Here is a 12,397-nt window from a genome sequence, read left to right as displayed (position 1 = left end):
AGTCCTATGAGGCCATCAGCTGTCTTTTCTTAATACTCTGATTTTGTTCATTTGCTTTTATGTACATGAATCTTTACAGTCAACATGTATTTCTAGATGCTGTGTTGAAATTGCTGGCAGAGTCTATTATTCTATACAAACTGAACAATCTGGCCCCTTGTTTTATTTATAAAGGTTCAATGTATCTATGCCTGCCTACTTCAGTCTGCAAGGGAGTGTCAGAAAGGCCCCGCATTCGCCGAGCCGTGAGTTATCACTAACTTTTCAGATGTGTTAATGAATGTGGAACAAACGCAGTTATGTTTTTTAAAAAAATGGGCCCTCCCCCTTCCCAGAAAGTCTTTCACTACAGTGGCAGGCATGATTTTATAAAGGGATAACTCTAAATTTTTTAGTATTACAAACGGCCTATCAAAAGAGACTTAGCCTCTAGAAGACCTATTGTTGATATGCTGTGAAGTTGTTCTAGCCTGTGAATCCTAGTGTTATGATTTTCTTGTATCCTACAGGCAGTTAAGTCTGTCTTGTTTTGGAGAGTTTTTTTATTTGCTTAGTAAAGTGGATGAAATTTAAGCCATCTGAAAATGTTGCATTTAGTTTACTTATACATAGCTGTGATGTTTAAAAAAAGGTAACGTAGAACAAACGACACAACAACTAAAAGCATCCTTTTTGTATGGTTATCTAACTAATGGTTTGTTGAACCATTTCATAGATTAAGACCTCTTAGCTGTCTCAGGTTCAATATAATGAAATGACAACATTCATAACTGCAAAATTTATCCACACTTTTAACATATTCTAAGGTGAGGTGGGAAAAAGTTGGAAACTGAAGTCGTACTTTTTCTCCAGCAGCTGCCCTTGCTTCAGTAATTCACCGGTAGGTTTTCATTGACTAGCAATCTTCACAGGTTGTTATATTTTAATTAATAAATAGTGCACCCTGAAAGGATATTTAGATGTTTTATAACTCCTGTATCTTTACAGGAAAAAATCCTTATGAGAGACTTCACTTCCAAAACCTGAATGGTGACAGTTCTGTTATGACTTTTAAGGAAACGAATTCTGCAATAAAACAATAGCTGTAACCTCACTAGTTGATTATTTGGAACTAGTCTCCAACCTTGTTCACAGATGGGAATATTTAAACTTGCGGTTGGACCTCGGTGTGTGGTAAGCAGGTTGATGCCTCTGCTGATTCAATAGGAACTACCCCTGCCATTATGAAGATATAATTAAAATTCTCCCAGTCCAGCAACATGCAGCATATATGGTTTATGATATGGGTTATGTAAGCTTCTAGAAAAGTAATGTTGCATGTAGGCAATATATCCATATGTGTGACAGATTTTTTTTCAGGTTTGTAAGCATGTAATCTGTTTCTGACATCTGTTTGCACTGCCCCACTAGAAGTAAGAGGATGTTTTGCATCCAAGAACAAACTAATAGAAGAAGAGGCAGGTGGGGTTCAGTGGAGACTCCTAGTATATATTAAATGTTTGTAAAGCTGTTGTATATGCTAATTGCCAAGTACAGTTAATCAGTGTAGTTTATACAGGTTCTGGAATAGCCACCTGTGCAGCATCTTAAAGAGGTGCTACATAGCAAAGATATGTTTTTACCTGACACTGATTTTTTTTCAGCCTCAGGCATGCTTTTAAAGTGTAAGTGTAGGCTTACTTATAGTTAAACAACATTATATAGTGTGTAAGATATTTAAACTTTGGATAGGGATTAAATAGTACTTCTAAATTTTAGCTTCTCTTAAATTTTCATTGTTGTAGGTTAAAGAAAGTTAATCATTTGTATGTAACCTGTGAAAAGAGGCTAGCTTCCCCACACATCTAACCTGGAGTGTCTTTGCTTCTATATTACAGGAGACACTACCCGTCAGCGAATCAAATTCAGTGATGACAGAGTGTGCAAGAGTCACCTCCTCAATTGCTGCCCTCATGATGTCCTCTCTGGAACTGTATGTAGCTAAATCTTACATTTTATTTTCAGACACAAAATAGAAATATTAATATAGTCATTCTTTAATTGTTGTAATATACCCTTTTTGATACCTGTGTTAACTTCGCAGTTTTTCAGCAAATATCTGCCTTTGATTTCCTGTTAGTTTTTCAGCGTAGCATAGGCATCTTCTTTGTGTGTAGCCAAAATATTTGGGTGTACACCTTGTACCGTCTTATTTCCCCCACAATCCATGAATGTATTTCTCAAATTCACTCTCTCTTATTCTAGCATGCATAGTATCCTATACAATATGCATGTATTTCGGTCACTTTTGTTGTATTGGAAAAGCGATAAAAAAAAAAAGCAGCAAAAGACATTGGATATTTAGAATTGAAGCTAGGGTGCAGTGCTACACATGAAATCACTTCTTGAAAAAGAAGACTCTGTTGCAGAATCTACTCTATGTCCTCTATTTCTGACTGTTGTGCCACTCCCACAAAGCTCAAAAACAGGTTCAAAGGCAATTCCTTCTTCAGAAAAGAATATTGAGATACCACCACCCTTAATTCTGTGAGTCTCAGCAGCCATGCCTGTGTGACATGTTGATCAGTCAGATTCTTTTGCTAATTCTCTCAGTACACATTTTTTGCTTCCTTTTCATCTCCTTCTAGCTGAACTGCTTTCTGTTCCCAGAACTGTTGTTAAACATTAAAGGGTGAGTGAGAGATATTTGATTGGTGAAATGCTGCAGCATTTCCCTGGTGCCAGGAGTATTAATAGTAGTACAAGGATGCAATATGACAATCCCAGAGGTTTCCTCCTGCTTCTACTCCTAATGCCACACATGGGCAACCCTTACCTCTACTTCAGTAGCATTGCAGAATTATAATGTTTAGCCATTTGAAGCAGGATCTCACCTCCCATTATTTTTCTCACAAGTTTTCTGTGCTTCGACCTTCCAGAAGACATTCCTGGATAATTCAAGCAACACAGGAGCTAATGGTACCCTAGTTGGAAGACAGAAGTACTGAAATGGGTGGACCTAGTGAGCAATGTACCTGGCACCTTGTATGGCATGCAGATACCAGTTAGCCATGCTGACTGGTCCAGTTTATCTTTACCATGCCCAAAAGAGTGCACTTAGTACCTTTTGTGGCTGTTTTTCACAGGACTGTCCCGCATCCCTATTTTGGTCCTATTTTACTAATCTTGACATTCTCTGTCAAGATCAGTAATTCAAAGTTCTGGTCTATCCTTCTTAGTAGCTTCTAAAAATGTAAGTCTAGCTCCAATGGATGAAAAGCAAAGAAGAAAAAATGGAAAAATTAAGTTGTGCAGCTGACTTGGAGGACTTGTTTTCTTTTAACAACAAAGAAAATGTAATGGATTCTTAGTAGTTGGACTTTTTCTATTCAGGGTTCATTTACAAAGCCCATTTGTAACTTCACCGGATTCAGTTCAATTTATTAAGAGTTCTGGCTGAAAGCCATGCTCCCGAAAACAACATAACAGACATAGAAACATAATATAAATTTAAACAAAAATAATAGAAATACAAACATAATAATAATGGAGTGCTGCCACCCAACACCCTGCACTGCTGCCACTCTGCCTATGGCTGCCCCCCTCCGAAGCTCGCCCACCTGCTCCTCAGTTTCTGTGCCATTGGTTGAGGGGGGGTTGAGGAGGCAGCGATGGAGTCTCACATCTGGCCCTGCCACCGCTTCTCATCCGACCCTGTTCCTCCCCCATTATCCACCACCACCACCATATCGGGTACAGGCCTGTTGCTCCTTCTCCTTCCCCCTCTGACTCCAAGGAGCAGGGCTGCGGTGGGGTGTGAGGCTAGTGCCACTTGCCCCCCTGCTCTGGCCCTGCTGTGGGATGGCACTGCCATGACAGCTGGGGGGGGGTCAATGCCAGCAGCCCTGGCCTTGTCCTTCCTCCCCCTCCCCCTTTTGCAGCCCTGCTCCTTGGAAGCAAAGTGAGATAGTGGGGATGGCCCCATCATGACAGCGGGGACTGCCGGGCGGGTAGGAGGCGAGGCCAGCAGCACTGGCCTCTCCACTCCATCCCTGTCCCATCCTCACCGTCATGGCAGCGCTCTGCCGCCCCCACTCTGTCCCCGCCCCATCCCCGCCATCATGGGGGCACTCTGCTACACTGCTGCCTCCAGTTTGGAATTCTGGTAGAGCATTCTGGTTGTGCGAGCAAGTGAGACAACAGAAGAGGCAGGATTTTAAACCACAGTCCTGCCATTCTGATGATTATATTAGTTAAAATGGAATCTAATCCTGTCAAGGATGCAGGAGTTGAAGGAGAAAGACCCAAAAGAGCCCAGGGAAACTTATTCTGAGAGTTGTCTACTTCGTTGTTGGCAGCATAGCCCCATACTTCAGCACCATAAAGGATCTGAGATGCAACTTTGACTTTATATGCTAATATGGGAGCTTGGACTGATCATCCTTGGACTTGTGAAGGCTTGGAAAAAAAACAGTAAAATTCAGGGGCAGAAAGTTTTGGGGATTTTTTTGTTTTTTTTTCCCCCCATTTTTTCCAAGGACTTCTTTTGTTTTATTCTGAAAAATTGAAAATTTTTGGCAAAATTTAAAAAAACCTCTTATGAAATATTTTCTTTTAGAATGATGAATAAAATGTTTAAGATAAAGTGTTCATATATTGCTACCCTTTAGTCCACAAAAATGTTTTCTAATAACTATGTAATAGGAAGACTTTTATGTAAGACTATCTACAGTATCAGATCATTACAATTCCTGTACGCCAGAGGTGGCAACCCCCAGCACATGTGCCAAGCATAGCACATGAGGCCATTTTTCCTCAGCACTCATTGGGGCCAGGGAGGTGGCAGCTGTTTGCAGCCTCCCAGCTGCAGCCGGCCCTAGCTGTGGATAGCTGCTGCTAGCCGGAAGAGAGCCTGGGCTGCTCCCAGCAGGCAACTGGGACGCTGCAAGCCCTGCTGGGAGCAGCCCAGGCTCTAGCAGCTAGCCAGAGCTGGGACCAGCTGCAGCTGGGAGACTACTACTGCCTCCCCAGCCCCAAAAGGTCGCTGTGCTGGCACCTGCTGCCTGCCCAGGGCCAGGGTGGAAAGGCAAACGGCTATTTGTAGCCTCTTGGCTGCAGCCGGCCCTGGCTCTGGGTAGCTGCTGATGGCCACGGAGCCTGGGCTGCTCCCATGAAAGCCCTGCTGCAAGCAGCCTGGGCTCCGGAGCTATCAGCAGCTACCCGGAACCTGGGCCAGCTGCAAATATCTGCTGCTGCTCTGCCCCAGTCCCAGGTGCCTCCCAGACCGAGCTCTGGGGAGGCAGCACGTACCAGCAATGCTTCCAGCTGTGCTGCCCTCACTGCTGCTGCAAAGCAGCATTGGAACCCAGCACGGCAGGGCACTGGGGGGTGCAGAAAGCTGCCTGCTCTTGAGCTTCCCGCTGCCCTGCCACACTTCCCCTGTAGGCATGGGCAGCAGTGAGGGGAACAACCCTGCGCCGCTGCCCACGCTGCTAGCATGCTCACAGAAAGTGTGGCAGGGCAACAGGGAGCTCAGAGCAGGCAGCTTTCTGTGCCTCCCACTGTGCTCTTCCGCACTGGGTTCCAACATTGCTTTGCAGAAGCGGTGAGGGCAGCACAGTGGGGAGCACTGCTGGTATCTGCTGCCTCCTCAGAGCCTGGGGCTGGGAGGCAGCTGGGGCTGTGGTGCGGAGGCAGCAGATGTTTGCAGCCCACCCAGGTTCTGGGTAGCTGCTGACAGCCACAGAGCCCAGGCTGGGGGGCGGAGGTTTTGGATGGGGGGCAAGGGGCACAAGCAGGGCATCCTGCCATGTACCCCCTGCCCTCATTTTGTTTTTCTGGCGTGCTGGCACTCTGGCACCTTCCAAGGTAGGCATTGTGGGGGTTTTCGGCACTCCAGCTAAAAAACGTTGCCTACTTCTGCTGTATGCCAAGGGCAAGCAGTAAAGTACAACTCTCAAATGCAAGAGCAAGATGCATTTCTGCCCGCAGGGGGCACTGCTGTTTTCACAAAAGAAGGAAGAAGGATTCAGTGCCGCCTTTGCTTGTGCACTTCCTCTATTGTTGATTTTTGATCTAGAGGTTGGTGGTCTCCTCCTGTCCTCCTGACTAAGTGTCAAAGCACTGGGTGTGGACACCGGCAGCAGCATCTGTTCATTCCTGTAAAAATTAGAAACGAGCTTATTGCCGTCTTGCTTAAAAACCTCAGGAGGGGAGGCAAAGTAAATCTAAAGGTTTTAGAGTTGGAAGAACCTGCCTCCTCCTGGCCCTGTGACCTTGAGATCCACAGAAGTACAGAAGCAGCAGGAAGGAGTTGAAAGAAAGTATACTCTCTTGAAAGGTAAGAGTTTACATTTCTCTGAATTCAATTTATTCAACTATATTTTAGCTGCATTTGTATATTTTCATAACCTATGTAATTCATAATTGAATTCCTACTAATCTGATGTTTTGTGACAAATCACCCAACCTTAGCAGTGAGATGAGGTCTGCAAGGCAGGGAAATTGTTCACAGTTAACTCTGAGGAGGCCTCTCCATCACCATGACTAAATTTCTACATGCTGTAGCTTAGTGTTTATATATGCAAGCTAGCCACTAAATTACATTTTTCTTTTTTCTCCCTCAGCAAAGTGGTACAACCAACTTCTAGCGTATGGAAGCATTTCCACACTGCAAGTTAGTCTGAGAAAAAAGCGTGATTTGCAAATAACGTCAAATGAAATATGCATTTCCAAATGATACTAGGATGGCCAAACACATCCTTATATGTAACAAGTGTCCCTGACATTAAAAAATCCTTCTTGGGTATAAGTGAGGAGGAAGTAGATCATGATGGTGAAAGTGCAAGTAGCTCTTTCCAGTGTTCTCAATCCAGAAATCCTCCTCCTGCTGCTGCTTCTTTTATAACATCAGCATCACAAAGGGGTGCCCAATCAACATCCTCAGGTAACCAAATATTGCAACCAACAACTGTATACAAAAGACTCTCAATAGCTTAATTTGTAGACAAGATGACACCTGAAGAACAGAAAAAAAATGACCAAGTTCTTGCAAGAGCAATATATTTACTTCTGGGACACCATTGCCGGTAGCTGAAAATGCGTACTGGCAGGAGTCCTTTACATTACTAAGACCATCATACCGTTTGCCCAACAGGCAGTCTTTGAGCAAGCTTCTTTTAGAGTCAGAATATGAACGTGTAATGCAATCTGCAAGGAAAAATCAATGAAGCCCTGTGTCTTGCAGTACTTACAGATGGATGGACAAATGTGCGGGAAGAAGGAATCAGACATTGTGATAACACCTCAACCAGTTTTTTACAGAAACATTGAAACGAGAGAACAGACATACTGCAGAGTATATCAGTAGTAAAATATGTGAAGTTCTACATAAGATTGGGAGTGGTAAAGTATTTGCTTTGCTGACTGACAGTGCAAGTAACGTGAAAGCAGCATGGGAGATCATAAAGGATAAATATCCACATATAACTGCAATCAGATGTGCATCCCATGGGCTAAACTTGCTTCTTAATGATATTGTGAAGTTGGACACAGCAAAAGATCTATAGAAGAGCAAAATAAGTTACAAAACATGTAAAAGCTACTTGTATTGTAGCTGCAGTCTTTAAGAAGAAGCAGGAAGAAAATGCAAAGAATAAAATAGTGACACAAACTGTAGCAAAACTAGATGGGGTGGAGTAGTGATCTCATTTGAAAGTTTACTAAAAAACAAAGCTGTTCAAGAAACAGTAATAATTGAGGGTCTTAACCTACCCAGAAGTGTAAGGAATACTGTACTTGATGAGGATGTCTTCTGAGTTCAGCTGCAGAACTCCCTAAAAATTGCAAAGCCAATTTCTTCAGCAATCACTGCACCTGAATCAAACTGCACTTTTGTCAGACATTCTTTACCAAATGGTCCAGATAAAATCAACTGCTTTTGAGAATTGAAGTGTATCTCCACTTACAAGTACAGAAGAAAGAAAAGTGAAAGACTTTATTAACAGACGGGAAGAATTTTGTTGCCAATCAATTCATGCTGCTGCAAATCTCTTGGATCCAAGATTCAAAGGCAGAATGATGATGATAGCACTGCTACTGCATTTGACTGGATTACAAAACAAGCAACATACTTAGGACTTGATGTTGGCAAGGTACTTTTCAAATGTTGCAGAATACAGAACATCTTCAGGTATTTGGTCCAGGAATGCAGTCTGCGACTGCCAAGCATATTCCTCCTGCAACATGGTGGCAAGGCCTTTGAACAATACAGCCTCTGACTCCTTGCTTCTCGCCTGCTTCAGATTCTTCCATCTTCTGCAGAATGTGAAAGAAACTGGTCTATGTTTGGAAATGCACCAAATCAAGAAATGAACTAACATGTGAAAGAGTAGAGAAGCTTGTCTCAATCAGGGCAAACCTTCAGTTTTCAGAAGTCCACGAAGGTGTTAAAAATGAAGGATTAGAAGAAGCAAAAACTGCTGATAGCGATAGCTCAGAAAATGAGACTGATTAGACAAAGTTTCATATAGCAAAATTTGTATTCAATGAGTCGGGGTTTTTCTGCCTTTTTTTCTTTTCTCAGCTTTCTTTCTAAAAATGAGTGTCTTCTGTATGTGCTTGACATTATGGAAGAGACTAAGTCCAGAATGCGTAGTAACTTTCTTTGTTTGGCTATAATGTTGATGGTTTCTGTTTTCAACTTTTAATTTTTGCCTGCTTCTCATAAACTGGCAAAAACTAAGAGATGCTAGGTTCCTTAGAGTTCAGCAGCTTGTAGCTCCTCTTGTAACAAAAATTAAAAATGTTTCAAAGTGAATTCAATTAGTAAATTTGTAATTCTTGCCTAAATAAACTATACTTTTAAATTCAGTAAATATACCAAACATGATCATGTTCTGAGCAAACCAAGTTATACATAATACATTTATATTCTTAAAGTAGCAAAGTAAATTTAGAGCTGGAAGGGGTGTTAAGAAAACAAGTATTGCATATTGCATTTTTTCCAGGAAAAAAAAAACAACAAAAAATGGGGGAAAAACATTTTTTCCATGGCTTCAAATTTTCCAGTACATCTCTAATCATCCTGTTGTGGTATAAATAAAATTTCTTTATAGCCACTGCTGATTGGGCTGCCTTAATTTTAACCAACTGAATGTGGTGTTTCCATGATGGAAAAGGTGTAAACATCACAGCCAAGTACCTATAGGATTTAACAACTTCAAGTTTCATTCCAGCCCACGTTCCTTGGATATTTCATCAAACAGCTTCCCCAAGACATTGTTTTAGATTTATCATAATTTATTTTTGTTATAAAGTTATTTTTTCCACAAAAATGCTCAAAATTTGTAATTGCTCTCTCTAATCTGATGGGGGTTACTTCACCAGATTACAAAGGTATGTGTAAACAGACTCCTCCATACTTCAACCTAATTTTTCATCCAGTCTGAAAGATAACTGTGGATGTGTCTATATGTACACTTTAATGCACAGTAACCTGTTTTACTCTGCGTTAAAGAGGTATGTGTAAAAAAACAAAACAAAAAACCCACACAAAACAAACAAACAAACAAAAACTATGCTGTTACTCTAATCCACAGTAAAATAGGTTACTGTGCATTGTCACCTAAAAAGCGTGCATGTGCACAACTGCACATTAGGGCAGCCTGCTGCGCATTAATTTAGTAGCTCACATTGGAGGTACTAAATTTAATGCACCTTAGGAAAAGTGTGCTAATGCACGTGTAAAACTAAAAGACCCCAGCCCTTCCCCATTCTTCAGAATGCTCTAGAAACATAAGACCTCAAAACTCAAGCTCGCTTTAAGCCTTATCTTCTTTCGTTTTGGTAAGTTAAGCAAGACTCTGGTATGTACATTTTTGCTGACAAAACTTGTTTTGCCAGCCAGACTGGGTGAGTGCATCTCAGAGTGCCTCTGTGCCAGGTGAGGACCCTTATCTCTGTGAGCAGAGTGATTTCAGTTCTGAGTGGAGTAAGGGTTTCTACTACTATCTGGCATTCAGTTAAAGAAGTGCGAAGACTGTGACTTTAGCTGGCTGCTGTACTCTGCTCAGAAGTTCAGTGTCTTCCCAGAGTGTATCTCATGCTCTGGTAGTACAGCTGCTTTAGTGGAGTTGCCCAAAATAGGCAAGTACTCACTCTAGTGCAGGGTCGGCAACATTTTTGGGCAGAGTGCCGAAAACACCCACAACTTCCAACTTGTAAGATGTTGATGTGCTAGGGGTGGATGTTGGGGGAGCTACAAGGGGCCCAATCCTGGCCCCTTCCCCACCATCTACCCAGAGGCATGTGTGCCAAGCAAAATGTGCCACAGTCTGGCACCCATGCCGGGGGTTGCCTACCCCTGCTCTAGTGGGTTGGTGGTGAAAGTGACTGCTCGCTGCCACTAGAAATCCCTCCTTTGATAGCCTCAGAATGCCATAGCTCACCCACTGCCTCCAAATCTCAAATCATTCTGTTTGCTAGCAGATGAGTGAACAGCAATCCTGCTAAGCATATAGCTTCATACTTCTTCCTTGATGTCACTGCCTGATGAAACCTTGGGAAAGGGAGTAAAACTTAGAAAATAAACTAAATGTTTATGTTTCATGGTTTCATAGTAGTTTGGGGTCAGAAGGGACCTGAACAGATCATCTAGTATGACACCCCCTGCCACTGGCAGGAGCACACGCTGGGATCACATGACCCCAGACAGGTTTTCGTCCAACCTCTTTTTGAATTTACCCAAGGTAAGAGCGAGGACCACTTCCCTAGGAAGTTGATTCCAGATCCTAGCCACCCTCACAGTGAAATAGTGCCTCCAAATCTCTAACCTGAACCTGTTCTCCAGCAGCTTCTGGCCATTGTTCCTCGTCACCCCAGGTGCTGCTGTGGGGAATAGGGCCGTTCCTATTTGCTGCTGATCTCCCCTAACGAGTTTGTAGGCAGCCACCAAATCCCCCCTCAGCCTCCACTTGCTGAGGCTGATGTTATCTCCTGTTTTTTTTTCTCAGGTTTCATGTGTCATGAATCTGGGAATTAAGAGGAAGAGTGTAACTCACCATGCCGAAACAACATTGAGGCATTGTTTTATAATAAATAGATCAGTGATATTTTTAGCAGTTCTCTAAAAGAATCATCTGACAGCTGCCTTCATGGCCTAATTTCCATAATCTGTTGATATGCTCCAGATATTCTTGAAACATGGTCTCTTTTTTTCTAAGGGAAAAAAATGTTATAGTTCTAAAGTCAGGACAAAAAACTACTCTTCTCAAACTTAACAGGAGCCTGTGCTACTCATGGCAGTATTCATGCTGTATACAGTTGTATTATCCTTGGCTTTAATATAAGTCTGTCTTCATTTTGCATGGTTTGCAGCTTCTGAGTAGTCCCTTTGCAGCCCCACGTAATGCTTTGTCTCAGAGATAAAGGGACAAACAACAGTAATACATTATGTATCTAATATACTGTCACTCTAACTGGATTCTAGGGACAGGCCTATTTAGTTGTAACTTCTTTTTAAGCTTCCTGAAGTTGAACTGTATTAGATTCAGTGCTAAGATTGTGAATCACCTGCATATGTGTGCATAGTCAGCTTGCAGCTGTTCTCCCATCGTACCCTTATCATTTCAGTATTGTTTGAATTAATTCCCATCCATTTTCCCTCATCTGTTCTGACTTCATAAAGACATTATTCATTTAACCATATCAGTTGCATTTGATGTGCTTGAAAGAGATGCCGTTTAGCATGCTGAATTCATTGCTATCCATAGTTCCTTATTTACCGTAATGACCTCATTTAAATGTGCATGGTAGTAAACTCTGCCAGAGTAAGCAGTATGTCAACCTCTACATAATTTGTAAGATTTGCAGATCTAACCTGCACATGCCTGCAGTAGTCTGCATGTGAGTTCTTGTCTAAAGTTGGTTAACTTTTAATTTAGGAAATCTTGGGACTCAAGACATTGCCAAAAAGAAAGGCTTGACACAGGTGGTAGGATTGTTAATTGTTAAAAAAAAAAATGATTTGTCCCTTAAGGAAGGGCTTTGTGATGATATAGATATCTTTATTATGTATTTATTTAGATTTTTTATATCCTATGCCATTTAAAAGCCTCAGAGTGGTATGACAATCTCAACTGTTAATATTCAATAGCATAACCATGGTAGGGTAAGCAGCATACCAGCCCCTGGCACTGACTTAGAGGGAGCGTGGGTATGGCTTCTCCCACCAGAAGTCTTTGTCACAGCAGGAGCAGCCCCATGTTTAACAGTATATCTAGGGTGAAGAAATAATACTTCCACCCTACCCTGGGAACTTTGTCGTGGGAGGCACAGCCCAGCCCCCTGGGATATCCCCCAGTGGCAGCAGCCTGAACCTGAGCTACTATGGCAAGTAAGATTCCTTTTCTCTCCCCCC

At 42.3% G+C, this 12,397-nt stretch overlaps 1 protein-coding gene across 2 annotated transcripts in view; it reads left to right on the top strand.

The window, feature by feature from the left end:
• Positions 1-26: 26 nt before the first annotated feature.
• LOC109295822 (putative RNA-binding protein Luc7-like 2) overlaps positions 27-12,397 on the top strand; it is a 42,268-nt gene continuing 29,897 nt past the window's right edge. The window contains exons 1-2 of one of the 2 annotated variants that reach the window (XM_019514894.1): positions 27-245; positions 1,878-1,972. In XM_019514894.1, coding sequence (XP_019370439.1) covers positions 188-245; positions 1,878-1,972 — 153 coding nt within the window. In that variant the 5' untranslated portion in view covers positions 27-187. Of the gene's footprint in view, positions 246-283; positions 1,174-1,877; positions 1,973-12,397 lie in introns of those variants that run through there. The other variant, XM_019514896.1, reaches the window with a different exon arrangement.

The sequence above is a fragment of the Gavialis gangeticus genome, unplaced genomic scaffold, assembly GCF_001723915.1.
Source record: "Gavialis gangeticus isolate Ggan-Ray unplaced genomic scaffold, GavGan_comp1, whole genome shotgun sequence".
Taxonomy (NCBI): Eukaryota; Metazoa; Chordata; order Crocodylia; family Gavialidae; genus Gavialis; species Gavialis gangeticus.
Note: the sequence above shows the minus strand (reverse complement) of the source record. Positions and strands in the feature narration are given on the sequence as shown.